The following is an 11,437-nucleotide window of genomic DNA, read 5'->3' on the forward strand; positions in this document are numbered from 1 at the left end:
TCAGAATAAGAGACAATAACTCATGCAGTGCTTTACATTCGTGTGCATTACATAATCCCTCATATGTTCCAATTTTAGACAACAACAGCGTTATTGTAACAGTGCTACAATAGAGTGATGATGGTGATGTGGGAGGACAATAAGGGAATCACAAGCTGTCATCAGTTATTCATGAACGGCTGTGACGGGGAGCAAAATGGTGAACAAAAGCTACAATTCAGCTGTGTTTGCATCGGTGAAATGCTGAATTTTACAGTTTCAAATCTCCAATATTATTTGTACAGTGTCAATAGCAAAAACAATTTACAAAAACCATAGAATATAGCAATACAAGATATAGCTGATGATGTTCTGTGGCAGTTTGAGAGTATAAGAGGAATCACATAACTGCGGGAGGCTGTGAAGACTGGGCAGGTTGATGAGACCACGACAGCAAATGTAGTTTGGAGCTCTGCAGGAGACCCTCACAAGCTCATTAATACACAGGAGAAGATGTTACAATCCCTTGTGCCATGATCCGAGGCAAAACTCATTTAGAAGCCTATAGTCCAAGTGAGAAACCAACCAGCAGGCTAGCAGTCAGCTACCAGCTAGCAGCCAGCAAGAAGACACCAGCTAACTAGCCTAGCCAACAGCAGCAGGCAAGAAGTGCTGGGACATGCGATTACACTTCAACCAACACCTCTCCCCTCTGCCAAGATCTGAAGTAAAACACTAAAAGACACTAGCTAACTAGCCTAGCCAACAGTACTGGGTGAGAAGTGATGGAACATGCAACTACGCTTCAACCAAGCAACACAGAAGATGGATTGGAGGTGAGGGGAAAAAGGGGGACACAGCAGTTAGTAACAGAAAAGAAATTATAAGAGAAGACAGGAGCTTGGTGCCAGAGAAGAGAAAATAGAGGACATGTCCTCAGTGCAGCATAACCTTTGTCAAAAACAAGTCTTAAGCCTGAATTTAAAAGCAGAGAGGGTATCTGCCCCCCGAACCCAAACTGGGAGCTGGTTCCACAGGAGAGGAGAATGATACCTGAAGCCTCTACTTCCCATTCTACTTTCTGAAACTCTAGGAACCACAAGTAGACCTGCATTTAGAGATCATAGTGATCTATTGGGACGATATGAGGTCTTAAGATATGATGGAGCTAGGTCTTTCGGGGCCTTGTATGTAAAGAGGAGGTTTTAAATTCAATTCTAGACTTAAAAAGCTAAAACTGGAGTGAAATGATCTTGCTCTTGCTGCAGCGTTTGAATCAGTTGGAAACAAGAAAACTAAACAACTAGAATCCAATAATGTTACATCAAATTTTGGTTAAACCGCTTGTGACCTATAGACATTCAGAGCTGATAGTCATGAATTATATCAGATTATATTCTATAACTATATTAGAAATCAGGCACATCCTGCAGATAGACGTGATGACTAAAGATGCAGGTTTGTTTTAAATGGTAAATATTAAATATGCTACACATTGTGATATTTTTATGGTTTGTTCCAGGGAACAAAATGCCTTATTTTAACTGTTAATGTCTTCATAGAAAGATCACACAAATCAGTCTCTTTTTTGGAGACCAGTAACACATTCAAACCACAAGATGGAAGCATTTCACTAGATATTGCTTCACTGATGCAGCTCCCGTTGTTTTCCTGTATCCAATTACATTTGCTCAAAATGTCGAACCACATAGATATATTCCGTGCTCTTTCTCGTATGCATCATTTGAACGTGATCACGCAACAAGGTGATATCTTAACAGTGGCGATGCCTGCAGCGTGATTGTTTGTGAAAGAAAACAATGCAGCCTATGCAGCTGTTCAAAGCATTAGCAGACGTGTGCTGTACATACATCTTATTTGGTTGGGACTTCCTCTAAAGCTCTGTGCAGTTTCTTGGCAATAACGTGGTATGCATATCATGGAATGAGGAAAGCTTTTGTTTGCTTGCCTCTGTGGAAACCATACGTTATGTCCTGTGTCTGAACTCTGACTACTAAAACACAATGCCTATGAAACAGAATGGGAGATTAGTAATGATTATTAAAGCTGCATCAATACATTCAACATTTATGTTTTGTCACAACGTGACCGATTACTAGTTAAAAGGTGGGTGGTTGAATGTAGTACATTCAAATTAGCCATCAATGCTAGCTGATCTTATAATTATCTAATCTAATCTAATCTAATCTAATCTAATCTAATCTAATCTAATCTAATCTAATCTAATCTAATCTAATCTAATCTGGTTAAGTGGAGTTAACAGTAGATGCAGGTCTTTTATTTAGGAAATAACACATAACATTAACATATTTTAACTATTAATGTCAACTGGTCCCGTCTATAGAGGAACTGATTTATTCACATAAGGGAATTGAAATAATCTTTGGACAGTATTCTTGGAAAGAAAATTATACCATTTCCCTGGTAAATACATTTACATAATGCAGTAGGTCAAAGGTCACCGTCCCAGTTCCACTAAAATGGAAAATAACTAGCACCAAATGGGGTGTTGCACATTTAGCCAGACAAATGAGCATGTGCTGCACATACAGAGTAAACAGTGTGTGTGGCTGGTGTAGCTGTAAGATAAGAGAGAGGCCACACCTGCTGAGATAAAAGAGAAAACAACGCAACCGAGGGTTGGAAAATGCGTCTGACAATAACTTTGTCGTCATCGTTGATCGGATCATATTATCCAAGGAAAGGCATTTTGTTTTGAGGGCTGTGTTTGAACTAACAGTTGTGACCTTTTTGGACATCATGCATGCTGCATGTTTCAAACCATTTTTGTCTCTGTTCCCTAGATACCATGGACGACCAGAGGCTCAGTTGTGATAGACTGAGAGGAATAGCGCCCACTATGGGACAGGCATGAAGAAAATCTGCCAGGCTGAGTCAATGGCCCATGTCATGCACACATACTGCTCCCTCATGGTGCAGCAGGGCACAGAACATTGTGAACACAACCATTCCACGCTAGAGCTAAACATGTAAGGATAAATAAAAGAGAGTAAATATTATATATAGTATGAGCAATGATTAAATACTGACTAACTCCAGGAAGCAGCAAGAAATTTCATGTCAGAATCTAGACTACACAAGCCAGCGTTCTGAGGAGGTGATGAGGCAGAACGAAGAGTTTCTCTGGCTATAGGGGTCCAGCGCTGCCCTTTACCCCTCTGTGTACATGCAGGTTGGTAATGTTTACCTTTATGGATGAGTTATCTCTAATATTACTTCCTCTTGAGGGGTAATTTCATCCTTGAAACATCCTTGCACGATGGTGAGAAACCATGTCCAGGAAGCTGTTAGAGGGTCCGCCCTGCCCAGATGGACTGGCTCTGCGCCCGTGTTTGTTTACATGCGACGAGTCCTTGTTGATCAGAACAAACGTTGTGTCACGCAGAGATATATTGTAGGGTTTTATGCAGAGTTTTGGACCCAAACTAAAGGGATCTATTTGGGAGACACATGATAAAACAAGCACACCAAGCCTATTAAATAAATAAGGAATTACATCAACCTTCCAAGATTACATCCCCTACAACTCCACCTCAAGGAGTGCCTGTACACTTGACTAGATTAGATACATCTTAGGTTACTTCTTACACCCCAAGAGTGAGGTGTTTCCAGTCCAAAGGTCCAGTTTTAGGAGGAGTTTGGTTTCTTTGGTGTAACAACAATCTGCTCAGGTAGTAACCTCCACCCGAGGGGGTAATCCTTATCGTCTCTTCTCACTTTTTGCAATGTGTGAGGTGTGTATACCTAAACGCGTATAAAACCGAACAGCAGAGGCGTCTGGGCACAATGTGTTGATTGCCTAATTTGCCTCATGTGCAAAGAGCCAACATGTTTAACTAATTGCGTCCAGGGAGATCTGGTTAGCACCGTCGGGGAGAGTGCAGCAGTGGGACCGTGTGGTGTTATGTTGTGTGGAGGGGGGGTCATTGCTGACTATGATGACCAGGTAATATCACACCACAGACCTCCGCTGGACAGCTGAAAGAGATGACCGTGTAGCGATGGCAGGCAGTCAAACAGAGACAAAGAGTTCAATTAACTGGAAGCGGCTCATCTCTGTGACTGACTGACAATGGCTGCTGAATGATCGTGGTCGTCGGTAACGGCAACTAAAGTAGTTAATCCAACATGGGGAGGCCAACATTTGCTTGATGATAGCAACTTCCACGGGAGTTTTACGTTCTATGAAAGATACCACACCACATGTTATTAAATGCATCATTTAAGTTATTTAATTGAAAAATACAATCTAAAATATCTGCCTTTACTTTGGTTAGGAATTCATTTTCATTTTTGAATAAAATTTAAATGAAAAAACATATACCAGCTCCATATATATCCATTCAGCAGAGGGATACAGTTAGCAGCCATTTAGCTTAGCATTAAGCATTAGCATTATTTACTATAAATCTCTCTAATTATTGTATTATTTATTAAAACCATACAAAAACTATAATCTATGGTTTAGTTTGACATGATATCATGGAATTGCATATGGATAATTGTAATCTTTGCTAACTAAAATGCTTATGACATGAATTGCTGCTGTTTGTTTTTACTTCCTTCTAATGGGCTTTTGAATTGAATGAATATCCCCATTTTTGAAAGTGAACATTTTTGATAAGGTTCGACTTCAAGAGTTCTGACGCAGCTGCTGACTTTTTCAGAAACGATGGAGGTGAATGGTAAGCGAAGATACTTAATAATTTAGTTATGTAAAGTTTCCTTCTATCTTATAATATGTTGTTGTATATTTCCAACAGCCTCATCCTTTCGTCACGCCTCTGTTTTCCAACATTAAGTTACTCGGTGGTTCGCTCGCTAACTGCCTAGCAGCTGTGTTCTCAAGATTTACAGCTGATGAACAGCAAACAGTTTGTGTACATTAATTCTTAAAAGACTTAACCACAAGCTCACAAGTTTCATGCAATGGCAGCATATGACTAGCTCTTGGCTGTGAGTGGTGGACTAACTAATCTTCCACAAGGAAATCAATGTGCTTTTTTTTCAACCTTGGAAAGTATTTAGTGAGATGTAGATGTGTTAGCTTGGACATAAGCAATTTAATGAGAGGCTAGCAGGCTAGCTAAGCTAAGCTAAGATAAACAAGTGCTGGCTGTAGCCCCAAGTTTTGAGTCCAACCACTAGTCCATCTAAACACTATAAATGCTACCTTGTTTTATTGAGGCTTTCCATCACAGACCTGAAGCCTTTAAACAGAAGGTTTATGAGCAAGCCAAGACCCTGACACAGTATTTCGTATGAAGCAAGGGATGCGCACACTACCAGTCAACACTTTTGAAACACATTTTCATTCAATTCAGTGAGAAGCTGTGTCCAAACTTTAGACTGGTAGTGTAGATAGGTAGATCACTGACGTTTCATCCCCCTCTGGTAGTATTATTTGTATATGATTTGCCTGCACGTGTAAACTAATGAAAAAAAGAGATGCCGCAAGAGTGTGTTTGTTTCTTGCTCCGTGATGTACTAAGCAAATAAGGCGTGCTGTTAAATATATAGAATAAATTACTCAAATAAATGTAAACGTGTTTTGTTTACTTTAACCAGTAACAAATACTCTGTTCTATCTACAATATGGACTAGCACGCTTTTTTTCAGTCAGACTTTTTGATTGGTCATTGCAGGACCATTTCCTGAACTGTGGCTCAGCTATATCTGTTATCCAAGTAAACTATGACAGCTAACAATAACGTACAATGTCCAAGAGCTATATGTAAGGCAGAGGATTTTTAATTTTATCTAAAAGCTGGTCTTATCAATGACAAAACAAGACAAAATGCCTCCTGTGAAAACAGTCACAAGCAGCTAAGACTGCATCACCTTCTCAAGCAGCTTCAAGCTAGCTAACCTGTGAGCTAAGAGTTACCTGTTTAAACATCCAGGAGACATGGACTTACATTAACCTGGGGATGTGTTTCCATTGACTCAGACAAATGTAAGTTTAATATTTAACCATCCGTTTCCTTGTTTTGGTCACTAACTCCTGAGAGAAAATAATTGTGCTGTTAAACATGGCTAACTTTTTGGCTAATAGCTAGACTACAAATGTAGCTAGGCCAGTTGTCAGAGCACACTGCTATTTCAGCTAGCATACAATTTGTAGGAAGTGACCTCTAGTCACTGTGTGGGATTTTTGCACCTGTTTGATGCTAGGATTTCATTTATTTTACACATTTAATTCTTATAATCTAATTTAACTCTGGTGGTCTTCTTTGGGTTTTGTACGACTTTTTACATCGAGGACTGTGAGAGTGTGTTTGTTTTTCCCCAAAATTGGGTGGAGATGTGTTTTAATCCAGAGTTCTGATCTATTTTGATTAACTAGTCAAACGTGAGTTCATTAGAGCTTGTTTTGTTGTTGTTGTTGTTTGGCTTTACTGATGCCGCTGGAAGACAAAGCAGATGTGAGGCAAGCTGTTGTGTCTCACTTTGTATTTTCTTATACGTAAAAATAGGTTTCGTGTTTATACACAGCAGTCACATGATTCTTGCACTAATGAGGCCTCACAGAGGAGTTTGCTGATGGTACTTCCTCTGAGGTGTATGGTAAATACTGTGTGCCACTGGTGTATTCAGTCAGGGTCTTCTGGGTGGTGAGCGTGTGCTATCTGAATGTGTGTTTGTTTCACAATGATCTAGAAAGTGTCATAAAGAGAGATTACACATATACCGCAGGCTTTGTTGCAACCATGCCACGAACCAACCAGACAAACACATTGTGTCAAAGTACAACAAAAGGACAGAGGTTATCAGAGAACTGAAATGCCCTTACTAATCCAGAGCAAACATCAATACAAAGCTACTTTATGGGTTTCTATTTGCACTTTATTGTTTAATTGATTGCAATGGAAGCAACCGATTACACAACTATTGTGTAATCGGCTGAGTATTTTAAGTATTTTGTGTGTGCCAAGTGTATTTTTCTAGAGAAATGAATTTACAGGGATTAAAAACTATGTTATCTTTATATTTAGCTTGTGTTTTTGGACTTTTGCGGTGGACTTTGTTGAGACTTGTTTTGTGCTTGAGGTATGATATGTGTGCATGAGAAAACCTGTTTTTCCCCCTACACTCATGTCAGTGTCATGATTGAGTCTCTAAATAGGTTGCAGACCTACATGAATGTTCTGGCAAAACCCAAAATTAAAAAGTAGCCTTTGCTTGGTGCATACAGGGTAAAGCATAAATGGTATTTGTCAATGTTCCTGTAAAGAAATTAAGGAATACCAGTTGTGTAACAGGAAAATGTTAGATTTTAATTAAAATTGTACAGTACATGCCATTGCAAGCCAACCATTGTTGTTTTTACTTTCATTTGCATTTTATTCCAACCTGTCATACCTTTTTTTTTTTCATTTTTTTTAATGTTTGGTCACTCAAAAGATAAAAATAGTGCACAACACAACAACATATGATTGAAATACAGTTATCCGGCCATGGGAAATCTTCTGGTGTAAATTTTTTAAGAACGTCAGTATAGCTGCCTATTTGCACAAAAAGTCTTAACCGCTTCAACCACAGTAACGGGCACACTGGTAAGATGTATCAGTCAAGATGGACTTTGACAAGGTTTTGAAATAAGCTTTTTTTCCCCTAATAAATAATATTTTAAAGCTATAATGTGGGACTTTTTCATATGAATTAATGTTACATTGTACCTTTGACAAACAAGTTCCTCCAGTTCCGATTAAGCGCAAACCAATACGCAGTACACCAGAGGTTTAAACTCTGGTGTCTGTGGAAACATTCCCACATGCCTACAGACGGATGTGCCCCAGTGGTAGAGATGTGTTTGACGTCAGCCAAGCAATGAAGAGCTAAAGAGCAACCATAGCAATGGAGTAACCTACAGCAACTAGTATAAGTTGTTGGGTATAGTGGGAGCTGTGGCAGAAAAACCTAGGGACCTACCGAGAACGGTTTTGGGTATGAATTGTTTTGTCTGTCTCTCTGTGTTAACCCCTGCAATAAAGTGGTGACCTGTCTAGGGTGTACCCTCTGATTTTAGATGGGATAAGCTCCAGCCACCACTCTGTGACCCTCCAGAGGACAAGCAGTTACAGAAAATGAATGGATGAATGGATATCTCAGAACTGTGGCGCTAGTAGAAATGTGGCAAAAGTTTTTTTTTTTTTTGCTTTGTGCCACACAGATGAGAGTTCCACACTGCGGCTTTAATCTGGTGCTACAATTTTACATAGGTGAGTTTACATGGACTCAAACATCCCGGTTATGGCCTTTTTTAAAAAAAAAAAAAAAAAAAAAAGTTAGGTTGAGTACTACAGAATATTGTAGCACATTTTACTCTGTACCCAGTTTCTGACCACTGCTAGCAACTTGCGAGGGCGGCCAAATGACGTAGCATAAAAACAGACAATGGATGCCACTTTTGGGTCGCAGTGATAAAGAAACTGAGACTCAAAGGCACTAGAGAAGGTGTTGTTGTTGTTGAAACAAGTGATTTTGAGCCTGCACACGGAGTCCAGTCAAGCTGCTTAGCTCAGCTCAGGGTAGCACATACATCCTCAGAAGTTTTCATTCATTCCTATAGAACAGGTTTGTGCTGTAGGCATAGCAGGTGCCAGAACAAACAGCACACAGTAATCAGCAATCAGGACACTGTATATAGTGGTATGACTAACCAGATTTTTCTTTGTTCCACATACACAAATATGGGCTCATAACCGGGATACTGCAGTGCATGTTAACACAATCTGACTCTTTTTCTTACTTTTCCACCATGCATGGATACTAGGCTTCTTGAACCCTCCCCAGATTCAAGTCCATAGCGTAGAGTGACTCTGATCCACAACTGTAGTGTTTGCAGATAAAAACTTGAGCCTTGTGGACTCTTAGTCTTGTTTATGTGCGTCTGATGGAATCGGTTTGCACAGGAAGGCACTCCAGCTAAGTAACGTTTGGTTCATGAAAAATTCACAGTTAAATCTCGCTTGGCTCGTCGTACGCATTCGGCTACAGCTCTTTTTTCCCTTTGCTACATATCCTACTGGACTGATCTCTACTTCAATAGTTTCCATGCATCACCCCGGGTCATATTCACAAGTTTGTGTCTAAATTTAACAAATAAAATTAAATAGATAAACAGCAATCTTGGGAATACTGACCTTGGAGAATTGGGTGGCAATACACGTGGATTAGCAAACGAAAACCTAAAGGTGCAACATAAACCTGCTACAGTTTTAGCATGCAGATGTGAACTACGGTTAAAGCATGCCGATGTAAGCAAGTTAATCAGTCCAAGCCGGATTTGACCTGCCATTATGCTTGCGTGGTTTGAAACGGCAAGTCTACCACTGCGATGGGGTAAAAAGTGAATATTCACACTTCCAAAGTCACGAAAGACGTGAAAAAGTGGAAAAACTGTATTTTACATGTATAAAAATGGCAGTAGTTTGACTGGATCTAAATCGGTAAACATCAGGGTCCTAACTTGTGTTTTAGATTCATTAATGGGCCGTATGATGTCACGTTTCGGAGAAAACTGGAAAATGTCTGCAAAAAATGTTGTGTCCAACGTCTTCTCCTGCCTGAAGGAAATTACTGTTTGATATTGGACAAAGGCATCTCATTAAATCAGTTTATTAATAAATATTTGCCCCGTTTTCCGTCTTCAGTTAAGCATTAGACAGAGTTTGCCCGAGAGGTTTTTAAAACCTCAAAAAGACGAATTAAAATAGTTTGTTCTTGGCCTCCAGCTGCCCATTGGCTTCACCATTTACCACATCTTTTAGGCCGACATCTTTGGTGCACTTGATTCTCAGCAGGACGTTGGACAGCACGTCCTGGTAGAGACTCAAGCAGACCCACCCGGGCAGGTAGAGGAGCGTGATGAGCCCCATGAAGTTGTGGGGATAGTGGGAATAGTCCCAGGAGCAGGCGTTGTACTGCCTCAGGGCCAGACCCCAGGAGAACTCCCAGGCGTAAATGAAGCAGATGTAGATGGGGAGCCGCCTCCACACCCCCCAGCCCCTGCTGAAGTGCAGATGGAGGTAGAGCTTCTCCACCACGAAGCTGCAGCTTCCGTACATCAGGAAAGACCACAGGGACGTGTGGCCGCTGAGGGTCCGATCAGACTTCTCCACCAGGTTGAAGATGGAGGTGAAGAGCACCTCGTCCAGAAAGCCGTGCATCCCGAAGAACAAGAAGCGCGCAAAGCCGGGGAGACCGTGTGAAGGTCTGCGCGCGTGACAGCTGTCCTCGCGGCTGACTTTTCCCCGGAGGTCGGCGGAGGAGCAGGAGGGGTGATACTGCAGACACGACAGCCCCCTGTGAAACACCTGACAGAAATAGAGAGCCAGGATGTAGTGCACGGCCAGCTGAGTCCCAGAAACCAGCCTCACCTGCTCAGTCAAAGTGTTCATGTTCCCGATCAGGATCTGCAGTCCGATGTAGATCGAGGGGTAGAAAACCAGATGAAACACCACAGGCCGACCTCTGAAGCACCTCTTCCGCGAGTACATCTTCTCCAGCGCAAAGTGGGTCAGTGAGTGCATGACGCAAAGGTACGGAGAGGAGAAGCCCACCAGTTTGGGGTCCCGGTAATTAAAAAAACCCTGCAACGACGAGAGCAGGACATCCAGAGTCACGCCGTGCATCCCGTAGAAGTAAAGCCGCATCCACCTCGGCAGCTCCCGCAGAGACTTTTCCGCGTCCTCGGTCTCTCCGGACGGTTCTCGCCGGCGGGGCACGCTCGCCGCTTCTAGGCCACCCTCCCCCGCACAGATGCGAGGGCCGTCTCGCCGGGCCATGATCAGTCACTCTGTCTGCAGAGGTTCATCTGTCCTCTTCCTACACATTGTTCTCTCTTATGTTGTAGCGAGTCGCTGCTGCTGCTGCAAGCATCTCCTGCAACTGTAGCGGCTGCTGCATTCACGCACCGCTCGGAAAAAACAAACCCATGCGCTCAGTTCAGACGTGGAGTTTCCGTGTAAACAAAGAAACGTCCTGTTTACGTCTCCCCTGGTGTTTTATATCTACATGCACATCCTGTCACTTCGGAATCTTGCACAAATGTTTTGCCAGTTTCCTTCCTGATACAACATTTGCAAAGCCAGTTTGAAATTTGCATCATGTGTGTCCTTGTTTACTCCCTACCAGTCCAGTTTCCCCTACATTTGAGGGCACAGGGCCATGTTCATTTCGACTAGGTACCAGCTTGTATACGGAAAAGCAAGCATGTGTGTGCTTATCCATTGACACAATCGGACAAAATATGTACACGCCGATGAAACATGTGATAAAAGCGCAGCTCTGCAGCGCCACCAGTGGCCAAAAACCCACACGCCATAGACCTGGATTAAAACAGACTGGATCGATTCATTTATTTTTCAACCAGTTGAAATAAAGAAATATAGGCGTACATATAAAATGGTGA

At 41.7% G+C, this 11,437-nt stretch overlaps 1 protein-coding gene across 1 annotated transcript; it reads right to left on the bottom strand.

Moving 5' to 3' along the window:
- Positions 1–7,277: 7,277 nt before the first annotated feature.
- Positions 7,278–11,199, bottom strand: tmem229a (transmembrane protein 229A). Its single transcript, XM_047574747.1, has one exon. It carries the CDS (start codon positions 10,809–10,811, stop codon positions 9,732–9,734), a length of 1,080 nt encoding a protein of 359 aa, XP_047430703.1. The 5' UTR covers positions 10,812–11,199; the 3' UTR covers positions 7,278–9,731.
- Positions 11,200–11,437: the final 238 nt, after the last annotated feature.

Source organism: Mugil cephalus, chromosome 22 (genome assembly GCF_022458985.1).
Source record: "Mugil cephalus isolate CIBA_MC_2020 chromosome 22, CIBA_Mcephalus_1.1, whole genome shotgun sequence".
Lineage (NCBI taxonomy): Eukaryota > Metazoa > Chordata > Actinopteri > Mugiliformes > Mugilidae > Mugil > Mugil cephalus.

Bases quoted from the DNA above. Each gene is read 5' to 3' on its own strand.
- tmem229a (XM_047574747.1), bottom strand. From the start codon at position 10,811: ATGGCCCGGCGAGACGGCCCTCGCATCTGTGCGGGGGAGGGTGGCCTA.